Source organism: Kogia breviceps, chromosome 7, assembly GCF_026419965.1.
Source record: "Kogia breviceps isolate mKogBre1 chromosome 7, mKogBre1 haplotype 1, whole genome shotgun sequence".
In the NCBI taxonomy this organism is placed as follows: Eukaryota; Metazoa; Chordata; class Mammalia; order Artiodactyla; family Physeteridae; genus Kogia; species Kogia breviceps.
The window spans coordinates 22,056,794-22,075,166 of NC_081316.1; the positions used below are offsets into that span (position 1 = coordinate 22,056,794).

At 61.5% G+C, this 18,373-nt stretch overlaps 1 protein-coding gene across 1 annotated transcript in view; it reads right to left on the minus strand.

Annotated features, from left to right (window-relative positions):
* Nucleotides 1–1,373: 1,373 nt before the first annotated feature.
* Nucleotides 1,374–18,373, minus strand: part of MUC2 (mucin 2, oligomeric mucus/gel-forming) — a 30,665-nt gene continuing 13,665 nt past the window's right edge. The window contains 21 exon segments of the mRNA XM_067037869.1: nucleotides 1,374–1,756; nucleotides 1,862–1,988; nucleotides 2,312–2,351; nucleotides 2,535–2,663; nucleotides 3,087–3,191; nucleotides 3,293–3,412; nucleotides 3,574–3,614; nucleotides 3,842–3,946; nucleotides 4,167–4,344; nucleotides 4,821–4,852; nucleotides 4,939–5,039; nucleotides 5,152–5,221; nucleotides 5,510–5,688; nucleotides 6,304–6,529; nucleotides 6,820–7,003; nucleotides 7,576–7,823; nucleotides 8,273–8,447; nucleotides 8,817–9,028; nucleotides 9,313–9,594; nucleotides 15,372–15,545; nucleotides 17,097–17,415. Of these exon segments, the coding sequence (XP_066893970.1) occupies nucleotides 1,534–1,756; nucleotides 1,862–1,988; nucleotides 2,312–2,351; nucleotides 2,535–2,663; nucleotides 3,087–3,191; nucleotides 3,293–3,412; nucleotides 3,574–3,614; nucleotides 3,842–3,946; nucleotides 4,167–4,344; nucleotides 4,821–4,852; nucleotides 4,939–5,039; nucleotides 5,152–5,221; nucleotides 5,510–5,688; nucleotides 6,304–6,529; nucleotides 6,820–7,003; nucleotides 7,576–7,823; nucleotides 8,273–8,447; nucleotides 8,817–9,028; nucleotides 9,313–9,594; nucleotides 15,372–15,545; nucleotides 17,097–17,415 (3,270 nt within the window). The 3' untranslated portion in view covers nucleotides 1,374–1,533.

The window sequence follows — 18,373 nt, forward strand, 5'->3', positions numbered from 1 at the left end:
CAGAGCTGGTTCTGATGTACCCAGGACCCCACGTGGCCACAAAGCAGGGGTGGGCAACCCCTCTGTCCCCTTAACAAACCTTCTGCTTTAGGAGGGGACTAGGTGACTCCAAGGTCAGCCCAGGCCAACTGACCACTGAGGAGTCCACGGGCTGGGCCGGGGGCAATGTGAGCTCCTGAAGTCACCAGGAGCCCGGGATCCAGGGTGGTACTGCTGTGCTGGGGTGTCCTGACCTGGTATCAGGTGAGGGTCAGGTGGGGGAGGGGAGTCAGGTGGCTGAGGGGAGGGCAGTGGCCTCAGCCCAGCTTGGCAGGAGGCAGCGGGTGGAGGGGATGTAGGGGGCCTGGGTCCGGCCTGTGCAAGCCCGGCTGGGCCCTAGGCAGCTTCATCCAGCACCCATCAGCCAGGTGTAAATGTGGCAGACAAGTATCAGGTGTAAATGTGACAGCAGACTGTACCTGGGCCCTGGAGGTAGAGTGCCCTCCTCTTAGGTCTCCAAGGACGCTCACAGGTTGGATTACTACACCTGGGGGTCCTCAGCCCAGGAGCCCAGGGCTCCCCCTCCCTCACCACCTAGTTAGAGAGAAGCAACTGCTCCCCTCCCAACCTCGTGGGTCTCCACGGCCGCCAGCCTCACTCTACCGTAAAAGGACCAGAGGGTCCCTCCCTAGAATTCCCATTCTGGTATCTCAGCCAGCACACAAAGCAGCTCCCCAGACACACGCGGGCATGTGGACACGTGGACACACGCACGCACACAGGGCCGCTTCCCAGCCCGGTACCCAGAGCCAGCCGGAGGCCCTGCGAGTCTGTCTGAAGGGTCTGATGGCCCTGCCAGCTGCTTTACAGAAGCCCGGAAGGACCCATAAGGTCACTTTTTGTCATTTTTTGCAGCAGGCGTCGGCACGCTGCCCCCATCTGTGGACCAGGACCTTCTCTATTTTCCCCAGGGGGAGGCGCATTTCACACACACATGCAAATGTGTGCACATTCACACACAGGTCACATATGCAAACACACACTCACATGCACACAAACAGGTGCACATGCGGCGTAATGGCTGCGAAAGGGACTGAGTCCTTTTTCACAAATTCGGGCTCAGAGGGCTTCCTGCGGGGGGGGGGGGGGTCACCTGCATCTTGGTGGCCCAGCCAGGGCTTCATGCATGCCAAGGGCAGGACAGGGCAGGACAGTGCCTTCCAGGGTTTGCCAAAGCCAGGCCAGCCACCTGTGCACTGTGCCCCCCCCCACAATCCTGTGTGCAGAGCCTGGTGGCCGGACCCCACTCGCTCCCCAGGAATGAGCCAGACCTCAGCTGTGCACAGTGGCCCACCCAGACGTCCAGCCTCTACTGAAGCACAGCAACACAGTGTCTCTGCCTGAGTTTATTTTGGAAAGCAAAGAATCAAACAAAGGCTTGGAAAATAAATATACACAGAGAGGTCAGTTTAGGAGGCAAGGAAGCGCAGAGGGTCAATGGGAGGGGGTGTACGGACGGTGGAGGCGGGGCACGGGAGGCCGAGCGCTCCCCGCTCACCCCCGCCCCAGGCCCAGGTCCCTGGGGCCAGAGCGCCGGGCCCTGCGCTGGGGGGGCTGCTCGCACACGGTGTCCTGGCACAGACAGCTGTCGATGTGGGTGTAGGTGTGACGGAGCAAGGCCCCGCCTGGGCACTGCAGCATCACCTCCCGCTGGCTGGTGCGCTGTTCCTTGCAGCAAGAGCACTTGTGGTCCAGGGACTGGGCCTCGGCCAAGTACCTGGAGAGCAGCCGGGGTGAGGGGCCACTGCCTGCTGGCGTGGACACAGCCTCCCCCACCCCGCCCCTCTGCTGCCACCAGGGCCACTTGCGGCCTGGGACTCACATGGCGGAGGTCCCGCAGGACCCGAAGCAATCGTTCATGCTGACCAGCTTGGTGCAGCCATTGTGTGAAATTTCCCTGACGACAGGGACGGTAGAGCAGAGGACCCTGTACTTATTGCGAGGGAGGCCTGGGAAGAGGGGCAGAGGCTCAGGGGGTCTCCACCGTCCAGGGCCCTCCCACTCCCCCCTCACTGCTTCTTCCTCTCCCCTCCCCAAGCACCCCACCTTGGCCACCCTCAGGCAAGCTCAGCTTGGTCCTGCTTCTCCTCAGGAAGGGATTCAGGCTTCCTGGGCACCCCAGGTGATGCCCTCGAACTCAGCGTCCAGCTGAGAGGGGACGGGATTCCCGGGGCACCATCCCCTTGCGCTCTCCCCACTTCAAGGGGCCCGGGTGGAGCCCACCGCCAGGCCGCCGCGCCCCGTGCCCCAGGAGCCGCCCGCCCGAACTCACATTTCCTGCAGCAGCCATTGGGCATGAGTGTGGTGGAGCCCTGGCAGGAAGGAGAAACAGCTGGGACTCGCAGGCCTCCCCCAACAGTGACAGCCCCTCTCCTGCCACGGGGGTGGAAGTGGCCGTTCCTGCATAAGGGCCCACAGCAGACCCTCCAGCCTGGGGGCCCAGCCACTCAGGAACATCGGGGACCCCCACTGCCAGCAGTGATGGGCCCGCTCACCGGGAGGCAGGTGCTGGGGTCAAAGTCAGGGCAGGTGATGTTGGAGATGGATGAGATGAACTGGTCATGTATCTTCATGCAGCTGAAGAAGGTACAGTTGTTCAGGGGGTCGCTCTTCATGTCCCCGGGCTGTGGGGCAGAGGAGGGTCTGTGGGAGGCCTGGCAGGAGTCCCACCCAGAAAGCCACCTGGAGACACCTGGCAGCTCCCCAAACACCCTGCCAAGTGCAGCCCACAGGCCCGGGGCCACCAGGCCGGCAGCACCCAGAAGGGGCCCGGGGACTACTGGCCTGCAGTCCACAGACGGGTCCACATCCTAACCCCCGCATCCCGCAGGGGTGACCTGATCTGGAAAGGGTGTCTTTCAGAAGGAGCTGAGTTAAAGATCTCAAGGTGAGACCATCCTGGATTACCCGGGGCGTCGGGGAGGGACAGGGGGCCAAATTCCCATGACAGGTGTCCTGATACGAGACAGGACGTGAACAGCCTTGCGGCCCCGGCGCGAGACGCAGCCGCCGCCGTGCCCCAGGCGGGGAGGGACAGGCATGCGCACCTTCAGGACCAGGCTCGGGCTGCCGGGCTGGCCGATGCTGATGACGCACTGGGTCTGCTGGCACTTCTTGCAACACTCGCCGGGGGCGTCCACCAGCTCAAAGCCCTGCAGAACACCGGGGCGGGCTGGCATCAAAAGAGGAAGGGCTGTGCGGGGATGGCGGTGGCGGTGGGTGGGCCGCGCTTGTCTGGGCAGGGGCTGCTTACGAGGCCGCAGGAGGTGTTGCAAGGCACGTGGGTGCAGGAGATGCTGTTGAGCTGCGTGGCGTTGTCCCTGCGTTCGGTGCACACGCAGTCCTGGCACTTGGAGAAGACTGGAGAACCGGGCTTTGGGCACAGGGAGGGCGGGTGAGGCGGGGCCGCCAAGGCACCTCCCCTCCTCCAGGGCCCCGTCCCCCCTCACCGGGCCAGCCAAGAGCCTGCCAAACCCCGCGCCCCGAAGCCCCCTGTGCACCCCGCCCCGCTCCCTGCAGCCCGTCAGGGCTCACCTGGTACTCAGCGTTCCCAAGAACACACACGCCCTTGGGCACTTGGGAGGAAGAACAGGAATGAAGGTCAGACTGTCCTGCCTGAGCCCACGTGGATGCAGAGCCAGTGGACTGGGCTGGGCGCGGCCACCAAGCAGAACTCGAGCCCCCAGGCAGGGGCCACTTCAGCCCCAGCCCCGCACCTCCGCATTCCCCCATCACACCGCCGCCCAGCGCCGGCCTGGCCGCTTGGCCTACACCTCCTTCCTCCCCACCCCGGCCCACCTACCACACGAGTAGAAGGGGCAGCAGCTCCCGGGGACCATCTCACTTTTCACCTCAAAGCCCAGCGGGCACAGCGGGGGCTTCCCCCTGCACAGGCTGGTGTCGCACTCTGAAGACGGGGGAGACGCGCCAGTGAGCACGGCCCCTAGCTGGCCGAGCCCCAACGCCACCCCGCGCGGGGCTGGGTCCTGTAGCAGAGGGACCCGTGGCCTGGACCCCCATGGCCCCACCGATGCCCACTCTCCTGCAGACACACCCTGAGGCCCCCCGCCTCCAGAAACCGCGCGGCAGCAGGGCCAGGCCCACTCCCTGGCCCGCGGGCGCCTTACTGCAGGAGGTGATGTTGCAGCAGGCGTTGGCGGGGTCAACCTCTGTGACGGCGTAGGTGCCGTCCTCCTTGCACTCCGTGAGGGGCCCCGGGTGGCATGTCTTGGGCCTGCAGATAATGCCGCTGCCCCCCTCCAGGCAGACGCAGTCCTTGCAGTCGAACTCGAAGTGCTCCCCAAACTGCAGGGAGGAGGGGGCGACAGGGGGAGAGCGGGCGCCGGTCAGCCCAAGGCAGCACTGCACCGGGCGGCCTGCAGGAAAGCCCGCGCCCTCCCCGCTCTGAGCGCACAGGGCAGGTTCTGGGCCAGGACACTCACATCACACCCGAGACCCGCTCACCAGCGTGTGCACACACAGGCCTGGCGCGTGGCAGATGCACCACGTGTCTCTGTGGGGCTCACACAGCGTGGAGCTAAAGAACCAACCACGCGAAGGAGACACGCTCAACACTGCAGACGCCGCCGCAGGTGTAGACAGAGCGTCCGACGGCTAGTGGGCGGATCCCCCTGCTAGCTCAGCCTTCCAGGACTTCAGTCACTCACCACTCGTTGCAGAGCCTCCCAGGGTCCCAGGTTCTCATCCCAACCCATATCCCGCCTCCCGAAATGCAGGGCTTGTGCGAGTGTCCAGTCCCAGCACCACAGGTGTCAGCCTACCTCTCTGGGCACGTTGTCGGGCCCCACGCAGCCTAGGAAGGAAGGAGACAGGCCCCGTGAGCGCAGCCCCGTGAGCACAGCCCCAGCACGTAGGAGCGGCCTCTGGAAGGCAGCCTACCGCACAGGTCCACACAGACGTCAAAGCCGGGCGCGTAGTTGGTGGTGCCCTCGGGACAGAAGCAGCCTTCCACCAGGCGTGGACTGTTTGCTCGGGGGAGGCTGGAGGGGAGAGCATCGTGAGGCGGCGGGGGGACAGACCGGACGACCAGTCCCAACACACTGCCCACGAGCACGGCCAGCCCGCCGCCCCGACGCATCCACGGTGACGGACCTGGACTTGCAGGTGGGCTCTTCCACGGGCCCACAGGCCCGGTACTCTCGGTGTGCCGGACACATCACCGCTGTGGGGAGGGGGCAGGAACCGAGGGCCCAGAGTCAGAGGGGGGAAGCCTGTGTCCCCCACCCTAAGCCCCAAGTGACATATTGCCCAACCCCTCCCAAACGGGACCCCACACGCCCGCACGGGCTGAGCGTGGCCTCAGCCCCCCATGCTGTCCCGAGCCGGGAGGAGGGGGCCCAGCCCAGCGGGTGCCGAGCAAGGCTGCTCTTCTGGTGGCCTGTCCCCCAACCCAGTCCGGCTTCCGGCACAGTGCCCGGCAGAGCCCGGGACGGGGCAGGCAGGCACTTACAGCAGACCCCGCTGGTGTGGCTCCGCCAGTCAACGCAGATGCCCTCCTGGGCACAGAGGGCTGCGTAGGTCTGCAGGCTGGCACACTCCAGGCTTGAGTTGGGCATGGTGAAGCTGTCGGATATGCAGGCTTCGTAGTAGTGCTTCGGGGGCACCACGGTGTGGCACCTGGCGAACAAGCTGCGGGTGGAGGGCTGCAGGTCACGGTCTGGCCGGTTCCCCCGCCTCTCTCCCACTACCCGCTGCCCAGCACCTCCACCTGGGCTGCCCCCCGGGGCCCGGCTCATCCGAGGGTGGGAGCAGAGCGGCGGGGCTGGCCGTGGGATAGGGGGACCAGCCCTGGGGCCCAGAGATGGAAGCTTCGTGTCTAAACAGCCATGGGGTGCCAAGGTCCCCCCACCAGCCACGCCAGCAGGGGGCCTCCCAGCCCCGACTCACCCACCTCTGGGGACGAGCTGCTCGCTCCAGGGATGCCAGCTGTGGGAGCGCCCCCTCTCTGTCTAAGCCCCAGTAGCCCTCCCCAACATCAGTCCAGGATGCGGACTCTGTCCCGGGTCAACTAGTCTACCCAGCATTCGAGCTCAGCTGCCCCTGCACCAGCCCAGGAGGCAGGAGAGATGGGGGGCCACAAAGGGCACAGGGGCAGCTTACGGGCCACTCAGCCCCGTGGAAATCAGGAGCCCGAGGCCTGGGCCCTACTGTGACCTCATTCTGCCTTCCCAGCCCCAGGGTCAGCCCCTGTGGCCTCTTCTCTGCAGGCCAGGACGGGTACAGCTGGGCCCAGGGCAGGATCACCTGTCCTTGATGAGCTCGCAGAGTGGAGACGGAGAGCCCGTCCCAGCGGCTGGGCTGCTGCCCACCGACGGCCGGGTGGCCGGGCGCTCGGAGGTGGAGCCCCTGTGGGGACAGCGCGGCTCCGAGGGCTCGTTCAGCACCCAGTGGTCAGCCGCGACCTCGCAGTTGGCGACGACCTCCCCACTGGGCAGCATACAGTCGTCCAAGGTGTTGTTGGTGCACGTGCCTGTGTCGGCAGGAAGGCCACGTGTCCCTGAGCCAGGCCCGGCCGTCCAGCTGGCTGGGCGGGCCCCCAGGACGCCCCCCTCCCAGCCCAGGTCCCTGGGGGCCGGCTGGCCGGGGCCAAGGGCACAGACTAGACTAGGCTCCTATCGGCTTCTCACAGGAGCCAAACCCAGATAAGGCGGTGGGGGCCTGCACAGCGCTGAGAACCACAGCCGCGGGGGGCAGGCGCCCACAGCCAGCCGCAGCCCGGACACCCTCCCTGGGGCAGGGCACAGGGGGCAAGAGGCTCACCACACCGGCCCTTCGTGTTGTTGCCGAAGCGGCGGTAGGGCAGCCGGATGGAGAAGGAAAGGCTGTCGTAGGAGATGAGGGCACCCAACTCAGGGATGTCCACCACATAGCTGAAGCCTGACTGGTACACCTGCAGCCCGTACTTCTTATAGGGCAGCGCCACGGCCTGCCTGTTGACCTGCACCTGTGGCCGAGACATCTGGGGTCAGGGAAGGCCAGCAGGGCGGCGCGAGCTGTGCCTCCGGAGAGCACCTGGGGTCACCCCGCCCCCCCACCCCGTCCTCGGGCTGAGCGCTCAGTGAGGGGATCTCTGCACGTCTCCCCCTTCCCCTCCTCCTTTCCATCGCGCTGGGCCAGATCCTTGTCCTGACTCGTCTCGGGGGCAAGGTGGCAGGGCCGCCGTCCTCAGAGTCCCCCGGAGCCCTGGGGGCCTCCGTGCAGGCGGTAGGACTCCCCAGGCCACGGGAACCAACAAGCCCATGGAGTGTGTTCGGGGCCCCTCCCCACTCACCCCTGTCCTCAGGGAGGGGGCTTCTGCCACAGAGACCTGTGCCCAGGGTGCGTGGCATGGGCATGAGAGGGGGAGGTCCAGAGGTCCCTGAACGCCTCCAGAGGGCCAGACACAGAAATGTGTCCACTGAGCGCCGCCCTGCCCTCTCCAAGCCTGGCTCTGGGGGAGGAAGACCAGCCTCCCACCGGCTAAGGGAGCCCGCGTCAGCGCACCCCGCCGTGGACACCCTTCGCCAGCCTACGTACCTGCACCCGCATGGGCATCATGTGCTCAGCCTGGATCAGCACCTCCTGGGTCTCGTGGCGCACGAGGAGCGCGCGGGGGCAGGACACTTGGCTGCTGGTGTCACAGTGCTGGTTGTCGATGTAGACCCCGAAGCTGTCCATGGTGGGGGTGATCTCCTCCACCAGCACGTACGTGCAGTTGCCCTGGTAGCTGTAGTAGAGCCCATCGAAGGTGACGTAGTGCGAGTCACCCCAGCCAGTGCAGTAGCCTGCAGAGAGAGCTGGGGTGAGCCAGTGCCGAGCCATGGGCTGGGGGCTGGGACAGGGACCAAGGGTCAAGGGTCAGGTGGGAAGGGCAAGCAGAAACTGAGGGAAGCCCCGAAGTCTGATTCCTGGGGCACATGGGACATCTGGGCCCCAAGAGTGCTCTCCGCACTCAGCCCGCAGAGGCCAGGCCTCGGTTCCAGCTCCAGCTCTGCCCTCCCCCACCCCAGGCCCCTCGGCGGTGGCCACGCTCCACCAGGCAAGCCCCTCCCTCCCCCCGGACCCCTGGCCTGAGCTGGGGAATAAGCAGGAGGTGTGAGAAATTGCTCCAAACGTGGGCCTCACTCTCCGCAGGTGTTCAGCCATCAAAGCCATCACGGCGCCCTGGGGTCTGCAGCCCCCCCCCGCCGCCGGTGGGGGGCAGGTGGGGAGGGTCTCTGCAGCGTCGGCTTACAGTCACACTCCCAGTACCAGCAGCACTTGTCAGGGTCCTCGACACGCACAGGCATGAGGCCGTTGGAGCAGGTGGGCATGGGTGGGGGGTCGCACTTCACCTCCGTGAGTTCCACGGTGTTGTTGTACTTGCAGGTGGCCATGGTGCAGTTACACAGCCACCAGGTCTCGTTCTCCTACAGGTGGGGAGGGCACAGTGTCGGTGGCACCAGCCTGGCACCCAGCTTCACACAGGAGGGGTGGGCCGTGCAGGTGAGGCCCCGGGTGAGCACCTGAGAGCCGTGCCCAGGAGGCTGAAGGGGAAGGGCAAACCCGCCCAGGAGGGCAGCCAGCCCCCTCACTACAGCCAGGGGCACGGGGGAGAGAAGGCAGGAGGGCCACAGTGGACCCTGAGCCCAGGAAGCTGTCTAAAGCCTTGGCCCGACCGGGGATGTGGGGCACAGAGGCAGGGGCATGACCGGCAGAAAGGTAGCGCCTGGGGCTTTGGATGCCCAGACAGTGGGTGTGTGTGCCCGAGGGGACAAAAGCCACCCACAGACACAGACCTGTCTGGGAGGATCGAAGTCCAGGCACGCAGGGGGCTTGGTGGTGGGCGGCACACTGGATGTCATGGATGGCCGAGGGGTGGGTGTGGATGGGCTGGGGGTTGGGGAGGGTGTGGATGGGCAGGACCAATTGAAGATCTCGAGGGTGCACTGCAGAGAGCAGTTCACGTAATAGCAGGTGTCTCCATGCGTGGTGTTGTACACCAGCTCTCCTACAAGGGGAGAGACTGAGTCCTTACCCTGTCCACACAGGGCTGGCCACCGGAGTACCCAGGCGGGCCCCCACAGAGGCCACGAGAGAGAAGTCCACACCACCCTCACTTACCCCTGATTTGTGGTGGCAGCACATGGGGCTGGCCGTGGAGACATCCACCCGTGCTGGCATCCAGCTTCCCAAGCAAGCCCCCATTTTAGACCTTCAACTGACCCCTAAGCACTGGGAAAGCAAAGTCCCGCCAGCCTGCATTTCCTGAGTCAGAATGAAAAGCTTGGGTACCTGGGACATAGTACGTGTCATTGAAATAGCAGCATATCATCTGGGAGGAGGTGGAGACTGAGAGGATGCTAGTGGTGGTGATGTTGGGTGAGGTTAATAGGGTCACCGTGGGGGTGGTCACACTGGAGGTCAAGGTGCTGGTGGTCTGTGGCATGGGTGGCATGGTCGACGAGTGTCTTATTGGTGTGGAAGTTCCCGTGGAAGTCGCTGACACGGTCGTGGGAGTGGGTGTGGGCGTGGAAGGGGGGCCTGTGGTGGATGAAGGAGGCCCAGTTGTGGTTCCATGGGTGGGAGTGGTCTTCGAGGAGGTAGGACCCGAGGTTGGTGAGCCTGTAAGAATGGAGGGTGTGGTGAGGGCTGAGGGCATCCACCCATGGTACATGCACAGGCAGCCTGGCGGCAAGTGCATGTGGGCGGCTCACTCAAGGTACGTGGTACCTGGCGTGGGAGGCCTCACATCCACTTCCCCAGCTCTCAGTCTCAGGGCTGGGCAGAGTGTCAGGGCCCACTGACTATGGTGTACGTAACAGGGAGGCCACGGGGGTGAGGCACCAGCCCCAGGCAGCACCAGAGCCACAGGACACTGGCCCATCAAGAGAGGCTGACCAGCTGCCCTCCGAAGCCCCAGGGGGGAAGTGCAGCTGGAAGAGGGGGACAGAGGAAGGGTCTCCCAGGGCACCTGACTGGCAGCCTCTACTCCCCATGAGGCCACACATGCCTTGGTGGTCTCCCCTCAGGATGGCTTTGCCCACGTAGCCCATCTTACAGCCATGGACTGAGGGATGTGGGCCACAGGCAACCGTGCCCGAGGAGAGATGTACTGTGGCATCAGCAGCTCCCTGAACGCTCAGCAGCAGGACCTTGGGGGCAGGAGAGGCAGGCGAGCCCTCCTGGAGCATTCTTGGGGACCGCTCTCACTGGGTAGAGTGTGGGTCACCTGTCTCAAGTCCCAGGAGCTGTAAAGCTCCCCTGGAGTGAGAAGGAACCGTAAGCACATCACCGATAACCACGCAAGTTCCATGGTCTCTGTGTACCTGGAGGGGTGGTGCCAGGTGAAGGTGGAGAGGACGTGGTTCCTCCTGTTGTAGTGATGGCTGGTTCTGTCCACACTGGGGTCTGTGGTGTGCTGTATGTCTCCACAATTGTTGGGATGGTGGTCACAAGCATGGTAGATTCCGTGGAAGAAGGATACGTGGACTGGGAGGTTGGAAGGGAGGACGTAGGAAGAGATTTCGATGTCCTGCTGGTAGTGCTAATGTTCGGAAGTGGGGTTGGAGTCTCTGTGGTTGTGGTAGTAGTCGGGGAGGTGGTTCCTGTGGTGGTGGAGGCTGCAGTTGGGGTCTCTGTTATGGTGGGTGTAGGTGTTGGAGTTTCTGTGGAGCTGGTGCTAATGGTGAGGGTTGGAGTTGGAGTCGCTGTGGAGGTGGTGGTCAGAGGTGGTGTTGGGGTCACTGTGCTGGTGATTATTGATGTTGGGGTCTCTGTGGTTGTGGTAGTGGTGGGGATTGTCTCTGTGGTGGTGGGGGTTGGAGTTGAAGTCCCCGTAGAAGTGGTGGTGGGTGCTGTGCTGGGGGTCATAGTTGGAGTCCCTGCTGAAGTGGTGGTGGATGTAGGGGTTGGAGTCTCTGTAGTGGTCGTAGTTGGAGTCTCTGTTGTAGTTGTAGTGGGAGTTGGAGTTGGAGTCCCAGTAGAATATGTGGTGGGTGTTGTGGTTGGGGTCTCTGTAGTGGTTGGAATTGTAGTCTCTGTTGAGGTGGTTCTGGGGGTCAAAGTTGGAGTCCCAGTTGAAGTGGTGGTGGGTGCTGTGCTGGGGGTCAGAGTTAGGGTCCCCGTTGACATGGTGGTGGGTGCTGTGCTGGGAGTCGGAGTTGGAGTCCCCGTTGAAGTGGTGGTTTGTGTTGTGGTGGGGGTCAGAGTTGGAGTCCCTGTTGAAGTGGTGGTAGCTGTTTGGGTTGGGGTCTCTGTAGTGGTTGGAATTGGAGTCTCTGTTGAGGTGGTGCTGGGGGTCAAAGTTGGAGTCCCTGTTGAAGTGGTGGTGGGTGCTGTTCTGGGGGTCAGAGTTGGAGTCCCCGTTGAAGTGGTGGTGGCTGTAGGGGTTGGGGTCTGTGTAGTGGTCGTAGATGGAGTCTCTGTTGTAGTTGTAGTGGGGGTCGGAGTTGGAGTCCCAGTAGAAGTGGTGGTGGTTGCTGTGTTGGGGGTCGGTGTTGGAGTCCCCGTTGAAGTGGTGCTGGTTGCTGTGCTAGGAGTCAGAGTTGGAGTCCCAGTTGACGTGGTGGTGGTTGCTGTGCTATGGGTCGGAGTTGGAGTTCCCGTTGAAGTGGTGGTGGGTGCTGTGCTGGGAGTCGGAGTTGGAGTCCCCGTTGAAGTGGTGGTTTGTGTTGTGGTGGGGGTTGGAGTTGGAGTCCCTGTTGAAGTAGTGGTGGCTGTTGGGGTTGGGGTCTCTGTAGTGGTTGGAACTGGAGTCTCTGTTGAGGTGGTGCTGGGGGTCAAAGTTGGAGTCACCATTGAAGTGGTGGTGGGTGCTGTGCTGCGGGTCAAAGTTGGAGTCCCAGCTGAAGGGGTGGTGGGTGCTGTGCTGGGGGTCAGAGTTGGAGTCCCCGTTGAAGTGGTGGTGGCTGTTGGGGTTGGGGTCAATGTAGTGGTTGGAACTGGAGTCTCTGTTGAGGTGGTGCTGGGGGTCAAAGGTGGAGTCCCACTTGAAGTGGTGGTGGGTGCTGTGCTGGGGGTCGGAGTTGGAGTCCCCATTGAAGTGGTGGTGGGTGCTGTGGTGGGGGTCGGAGTTGGAGTCCCTGTTGAAGTGGTGGTGGTTGTAGGGGTTGGGGTTTCTGTAGTGGTCGTAGATGGAGTCTCTGTTGTAGTTGTAATGGGGGTCGGAGTTGGAGTCCCGGTTGAAGTGGTGGTGGCTGTTGGGGTTGGGGTCTCTATAGTGGTTGGAGTTGGAGTCTCTGTTGTACTTGTAGTGGGGGTTGGAGTTGGAATCCCAGTAGAAGTGGTGGTGGGTGTTGTGGTTGGGGTCTCTGTAGTGGTTGTAATTGGAGTCTCTGTTGAGGTGGTGCTGGGGGTCAAAGTTAGAGTCCCTGTTGAAGTGGTGGTGGGTGCTGTGCTGGGGGTCGGAGTTGGAGTCCCTGTTGAAGTGGTGGTGGGTGCTGTTCTGGGTGTCAGGGTTGGCATCCCCGTTGAAGTGGTGGTTTGTGTTCTGGTGGGGGTCGGAGTTGGAGTCCCCGTTGAAGTGGTGGTGGCTGTTGGGGTTCGGGTCTCTGTAGTGGTTGGAACAGGAGTCTCTGTTGACGTGGTGCTGGGGGTCAAAGTTGGAGTCCCCGTTGAAGTGGTGGTGGGTGTTGTGGTGGGAGTTGGAGTTGGAGTCCCCGTTGAAGTGGTGGTGGCTGTCAGGGTTGGGGTCTCTATAGTGGTTGGAGTTGGAGTCTCTGTTGTACTTGTAGTGGGGGTTGGAGTTGGAGTCCCAGTAGAAGTGGTGGTGGGTGTTGTGGTTGTGGTCTCTGTAGTGGTTGTAATTGGAGTCCTTGTTGAAGTGGTGGTGGGTGCTGTGCTGGGGGTCGGAGTTGGAGTCCCCGTTGAAGTGGTGGTTTGTGTTGTGGTGGGGGACGGAGTTGGAGTCCCTGTTGAAATGGTGGTGGCTGTTGGGGTTCGGGTCTCTGTAGTCGTTGGAATTGGAGTCTCTGCTGAGGTGGTGCTGGGGGTCAAAGTTGGAGTCCCAGTTGAAGTGGTGGTGGGTGTTGTGCTGGGGGTCAAAGTTGGAGTCCCCGTTGAAGTGGTGGTGAGTGCTGTGCTGGGGGTCAAAGTTGGAGTCCCCGTTGAAGTGGTGGTGGGTGATGTGCTGGGGGTCAAAGTTGGAGTCCCAGTTGAAGTGGTGGTGGGTGTTGTGGTGGAGGTCGGAGTTGGAGTCCCCGTTGAAGTGGTGGTGGCTGTCGGGGTTGGGGTCTTTGTACTGGTTGGAATTGGAGTCTCTGTTGAGGTGGTGCTTGGGGTCAAATTTGGAGTCCCACTTGAAGTGGTGGTGTGAGCTGTGCTGGGGGTCGGAGTTGGAGTCCCGGTTGAAGTGGTGGTGGGTGCTGTGGTGGGGGTCGGACTTGGAGTCCCTGTTGAAGTGGTGGTGGCTGTAGGGGTTGGGGATTCCGTAGTGGTTGTAGATGGAGTCTCTGTTGTAGTTGTAGTGGGGGTCGGAGTTGGAGTCCCAGTTGAAGTGGTGGTGGCTGTTGGGGTTGGAGTCTCTATAGTGGTTGGAGTTGGAGTCTCTGTTGTACTTGTAGTGGGTGTTGGAGTCGGAGTTCCAGTAGAAGTGGTGGTGGGTGTTGTGGTTGGGGTCTCTGTAGTGGTTGTAATTGGAGTCTCTGTTGAGGTGGTGCTGGGGGTCAAAGTTGGAGTCCCTGTTGAAGTGGTGGTGGGTGCTGTGGTGGGGGTCGGAGTTGGAGTCCCTGTTGAAGTGGTGGTGGCTGTAGGGGTTGGGGATTCCGTAGTGGTTGTAGATGGAGTCTCTGTTGTAGTTGTAGTGGGGGTCGGAGTTGGAGTCCCAGTAGAAGTGGTGGTGGGTGTTGTGGTTGGGGTCTCTGTAGTGGTTGTAATTGGAGTCTCTGTTGAAGTGGTGGTGGGTGCTGTGCTGGGGGTCGGAGTTCGAGTCCCCGTTGAAGTGGTGGTGTGTGCTGTGCTGGGAGTCAGAGTTGGCGTCCCCGTTGAAGTGGTGGTTTGTGTTGTGGTGGGGGTCGGAGTTGGAGTCCCTGTTGAAGTGGTGGTGGCTGTTGGGGTTGATGTCTCTGTAGTGGTTGGAATTGGAGTCTCTGTTGAGGTGGTGCTGGGGGTCAAAGTTGGAGTCCCAGTTGAAGTGGTGGTGTGTGCTGTGCTGGGGGTCAAAGTTGGAGTCCCCGTTGAAGTGGTGGTGGGTGCTGTGCTGGGGGTCAAAGTTGGAGTCCCAGTTGAAGCGGTGGTGGGTGCTGTGCTGGGAGTCGGAGTTGGAGTCCCTGTTGAAGTGGTGGTGGCTGTTGGGGTTGGGGTCTCTGTAGTGGTTGGAATTGGAGTCTCTGTTGAGGTGGTGCTGGGGGTCAAAGTTGGAGTCCCAGTTGAAGTGGTGGTGGGTGCTATGCTGGGGGTCAAAGTTGGAGTCCCCGTTGAAGTGGTGGTGGGTGCTGTGCTGGGGGTCAAAGTTGGAGTCCCCGTTGAAGCGGTGGTGGGTGCTGTGCTGGGGGTCGGAGTCAGAGTCCCGGTTGAAGTGGTGGTGACTGTCGGGGTTGGGGTCTTTGTAGTGGTTGGAATTGGAGTCTCTGTTGAGGTGGTGCTGGGGGTCAAATTTGGAGTCCCACTTGAAGTGGTGGTGTGTGCTGTGCTGGGAGTCAGAGTTGGCGTCCCCGTTGAAGTGGTGGTTTGTGTTGTGGTGGGGGTCAGAGTTGGAGTCCCCGTTGAAGTGGTGGTGGCTGTCGGGGTTGGGGTCTTTGTAGTGGTTGGAATTGGAGTTTCTGTTGAGGTGGTGCTGGGGTTCAAAATTGGAGTCCCCGTTGAAGCGGTGGTGGGTGCTGTGCTGGGGGTCGGAGTTGGAGTCCCCGTTGAAGTGGTGGTGGCTGTCGGGGTTGGGGTCTTTGTAGTGGTTGGAATTGGAGTCTCTGTTGAGGTGGTGCTGGGGGTCAAAGTTGCAGTCCCACTTGAAGTGGTGGTGTGAGCTGTGCTGGGGGTCGGAGTTTGAGTCCCGGTTGAAGTGGTGCTGGGTGCTGTGGTGGGGGTCGGACTTGAAGTCCCTGTTGAAGTGGTGGTGGCTGTAGGGGTTGGGGATTCCGTAGTGGTTGTAGATGGAGTCTCTGTTGTAGTTGTAGTGGGGGTCGGAGTTGGAGTCCCAGTTGAAGTGGTGGTGGCTGTTGCGATTGGAGTCTCTATAGTGGTTGGAGTTGGAGTCTCTGTTGTACTTGTAGTGGGGGTTGGAGTCGGAGTCCCAGTAGAAGTGGTGGTGGGTGTTGTGGTTGGGGTCTCTGTAGTGGTTGTAATTGGAGTCTCTGTTGAGGTGGTGCTGGGGGTCAAAGTTGGAGTCCCTGTTGAAGTGGTGGTGGGTGCTGTGGTGGGGGTCGGAGTTGGAGTCCCTGTTGAAGTGGTGGTGGCTGTAGGGGTTGGGGTCTTTGTAGTGGTCGTAGATGGAGTCTCTTTTGTACTTGTAGTGGGGGTCGGAGTTGGAGTCCCAGTAGAAGTGGTGGTGGGTGTTGTGGTTGGGGTCTCTGTAGTGGTTGTAATTGGAGTCCCTGTTGAAGTGGTGGTGGGTGCTGTGCTGGGAGTCAGAGTTGGCGTCCCCGTTGAAGTGGTGGTTTGTGTTGTGGTGGGGGTCGGAGTTGGAGTCCCTGTTGAAGTGGTGGTGGCTGTTGGGGTTGGGGTCTCTGTAGTGGTTGGAATTGGAGTCTCTGTTGAGGTGGTGCTGGGGGTCAAAGTTGGAGTCCCAGTTGAAGTGGTGGTGGGTGCTATGCTGGGGGTCAAAGTTGGAGTCCCCGTTGAAGTGGTGGTGGGTGCTGTGCTGGGGGTCAAAGTTGGAGTCCCCGTTGAAGCGGTGGTGGGTGCTGTGCTGGGGGTCGGAGTCGGAGTCCCGGTTGAAGTGGTGGTGACTGTCGGGGTTGGGGTCTCTGTAGTGGTTGGAATTGGAGTCTCTGTTGAGGTGGTGCTGGGGGTCAAATTTGGAGTCCCACTTGTAGTGGTGGTGTGTGCTGTGCTGGGAGTCAGAGTTGGCGTCCCCGTTGAAGTGGTGGTTTGTGTTGTGGTGGGGGTCGGAGTTGGAGTCCCTGTTGAAGTGGTGGTGGTTGTCGGGGTTGGGGTCTCTGTAGTCGTTGGAACTGGAGTCTCTGTTGAGGTGGTGCTGGGGGTCAAAGTTGGAGTCCCAGTTGAAGTGGTGGTGGGTGCTGTGGTGGGGGTCGGACTTGGAGTCCCCGTTGAAGCAGTGGTGGGTGCTGTGCTGGGGGTCGGAGTTGGAGTCCCGGTTGAAGTGGTGGTGGGTGCTGTGGTGGGGGTCGGACTTGAAGTCCCTGTTGAAGTGGTGGTGGCTCTAGGGGTTGGGGATTCTGTAGTGGTTGTAGATGGAGTCTGTGTTGTAGTTGTAGTGGGGGTCGGAGTTGGAGTCCCAGTTGAAGTGGTGGTGGCTGTTGCGATTGGAGTCTCTATAGTGGTTGGAGTTGGAATCTCTGTTGTACTTGTAGTGGGGGTCGGAGTCGGAGTCCCAGTAGAAGTGGTGGTGGGTGTTGTGGTTGGGGTCTCTGTAGTGGTTGTAATTGGAGTCCCTGTTGAAGTGGTGGTGGGTGCTGTGCTGGGAGTCAGAGTTGGCGTCCCCGTTGAAGTGGTGGTTTGTGTTGTGGTGGGGGTCGGAGTTGGAGTCCCTGTTGAAGTGGTGGTGGCTGTTGGGGTTGATGTCTCTGTAGTGGTTGGAATTGGAGTCTCTGTTGAGGTGGTGCTGGGGGTCAAAGTTGGAGTCCCAGTTGAAGTGGTGGTGTGTGCTGTACTGGGGGTCAAAGTTGGAGTCCCCATTGAAGTGGTGGTGGGTGCTGTGCTGGGGGTCAAAGTTGGAGTCCCAGTTGAAGTGGTGGTGGGTGTTGTGCTGGGGGTCAAAGTTGGAGTCCCCGTTGAAGTGGTGGTGGGTGCTGTGGTGGGGGTCGGACTTGGAGTCCCCGTTGAAGCGGTGATGGGTGCTGTGCTGGGGGTCGGAGTTGGAGTCCCAGTTGAAGTGCTGGTGGCTGTCGGGGTTGGGGTCTTTGTAGTGGTTGGAATTGGAGTCTCTGTTGAGGTGGTGCTGGGGGTCAAAGTTGCAGTCCCACTTGAAGTGGTGGTGTGAGCTGTGCTGGGGGTCGGAGTTGGAGTCCCGGTTGAAGTGGTGGTGGGTGCTGTGGTGGGGGTCGGACTTGGAGTCCCTGTTGAAGTGGTGGTGGCTGTAGGGGTTGGGGATTCCGTAGTGGTTGTAGATGGAGTCTCTGTTGTAGTTGTAGTGGGGGTCGGAGTTGGAGTCCCAGTTGAAGTGGTGGTGGCTGTTGGGGTTGGAGTCTCTATAGTGGTTGGAGTTGGAGTCTCTGTTGTACTTGTAGTGGGTGTTGGAGTCGAAGTTCCAGTAGAAGTGGTGGTGGGTGTTGTGGTTGGGGTCTCTGTAATGGTTGTAATTGGAGTCTCTGTTGAGGTGGTGCTGGGGGTCAAAGTTGGAGTCCCTGTTGAAGTGGTGGTGGGTACTGTGGTGGGGGTCGGAGTTGGAGTCCCAGTTGAAGTGGTGGTGGCTGTTGGGGTTGGAGTCTCTATAGTGGTTGGAGTTGGAGTCTCTGTTGTACTTGTAGTGGGGGTTGGAGTCGGAGTCCCAGTAGAAGTGGTGGTGGGTGTTGTGGTTGGGGTCTCTGTAGTGGTTGTAATTGGAGTCTCTGTTGAGGTGGTGCTGGGGGTCAAAGTTGGAGTCCCTGTTGAAGTGGTGGTGGGTGCTGTGCTGGGGGTCGGAGTTGGAGTCCCCGTTGAAGTGGTGGTTTGTGTTGTGGTGGGGGTCAAAGTTGGAGTCCCAGTTGAAGCGGTGGTGGGTGTTGTGCTGGGAGTCGGAGTTGGAGTCCCCGTTGAAGTGGTCGTGGGTGCTGTGCTGGGGGTCAAAGTTGGAGTCCCCGTTGAAGTGGTGGTGAGTGCTGTGCTGGGGGTCAAAGTTGGAGTCCCCGTTGAAGCGGTGGTGGGTGCTGTGCTGGGGGTCGGAGTTGGAGTCCCCGTTGAAGCGGTGGTGGGTGCTGTGCTGGGGGTCGGAGTTGGAGTCCCCGTTGAAGTGGTGGTGGCTGTCGGGGTTGGGGTCTTTGTAGTGGTTGGAATTGGAGTCTCTGTTGAGGTGGTGCTGGGGGTCAAAGTTGGAGTCCCAGTTGAAGTGGTGGTGGGTGCTGTGCTGGGGGTCGGAGTTGGAGTCCCCGTTGAAGTGGTGGTGGGTGTTGTGGTTGGAGTCTCTGTAGTGGTTGGAACTGGAGTCTCTGTTGAGGTGGTCCTGGGGGTCGAAGTTGGAGTCCCAGTTGAAGTGGTGGTGGATGTTGTGCTGGGAGGCAGAGTTGGAGTCCCCGTTGAAGTGGTGGTGGGTGTTGGCGTTGTG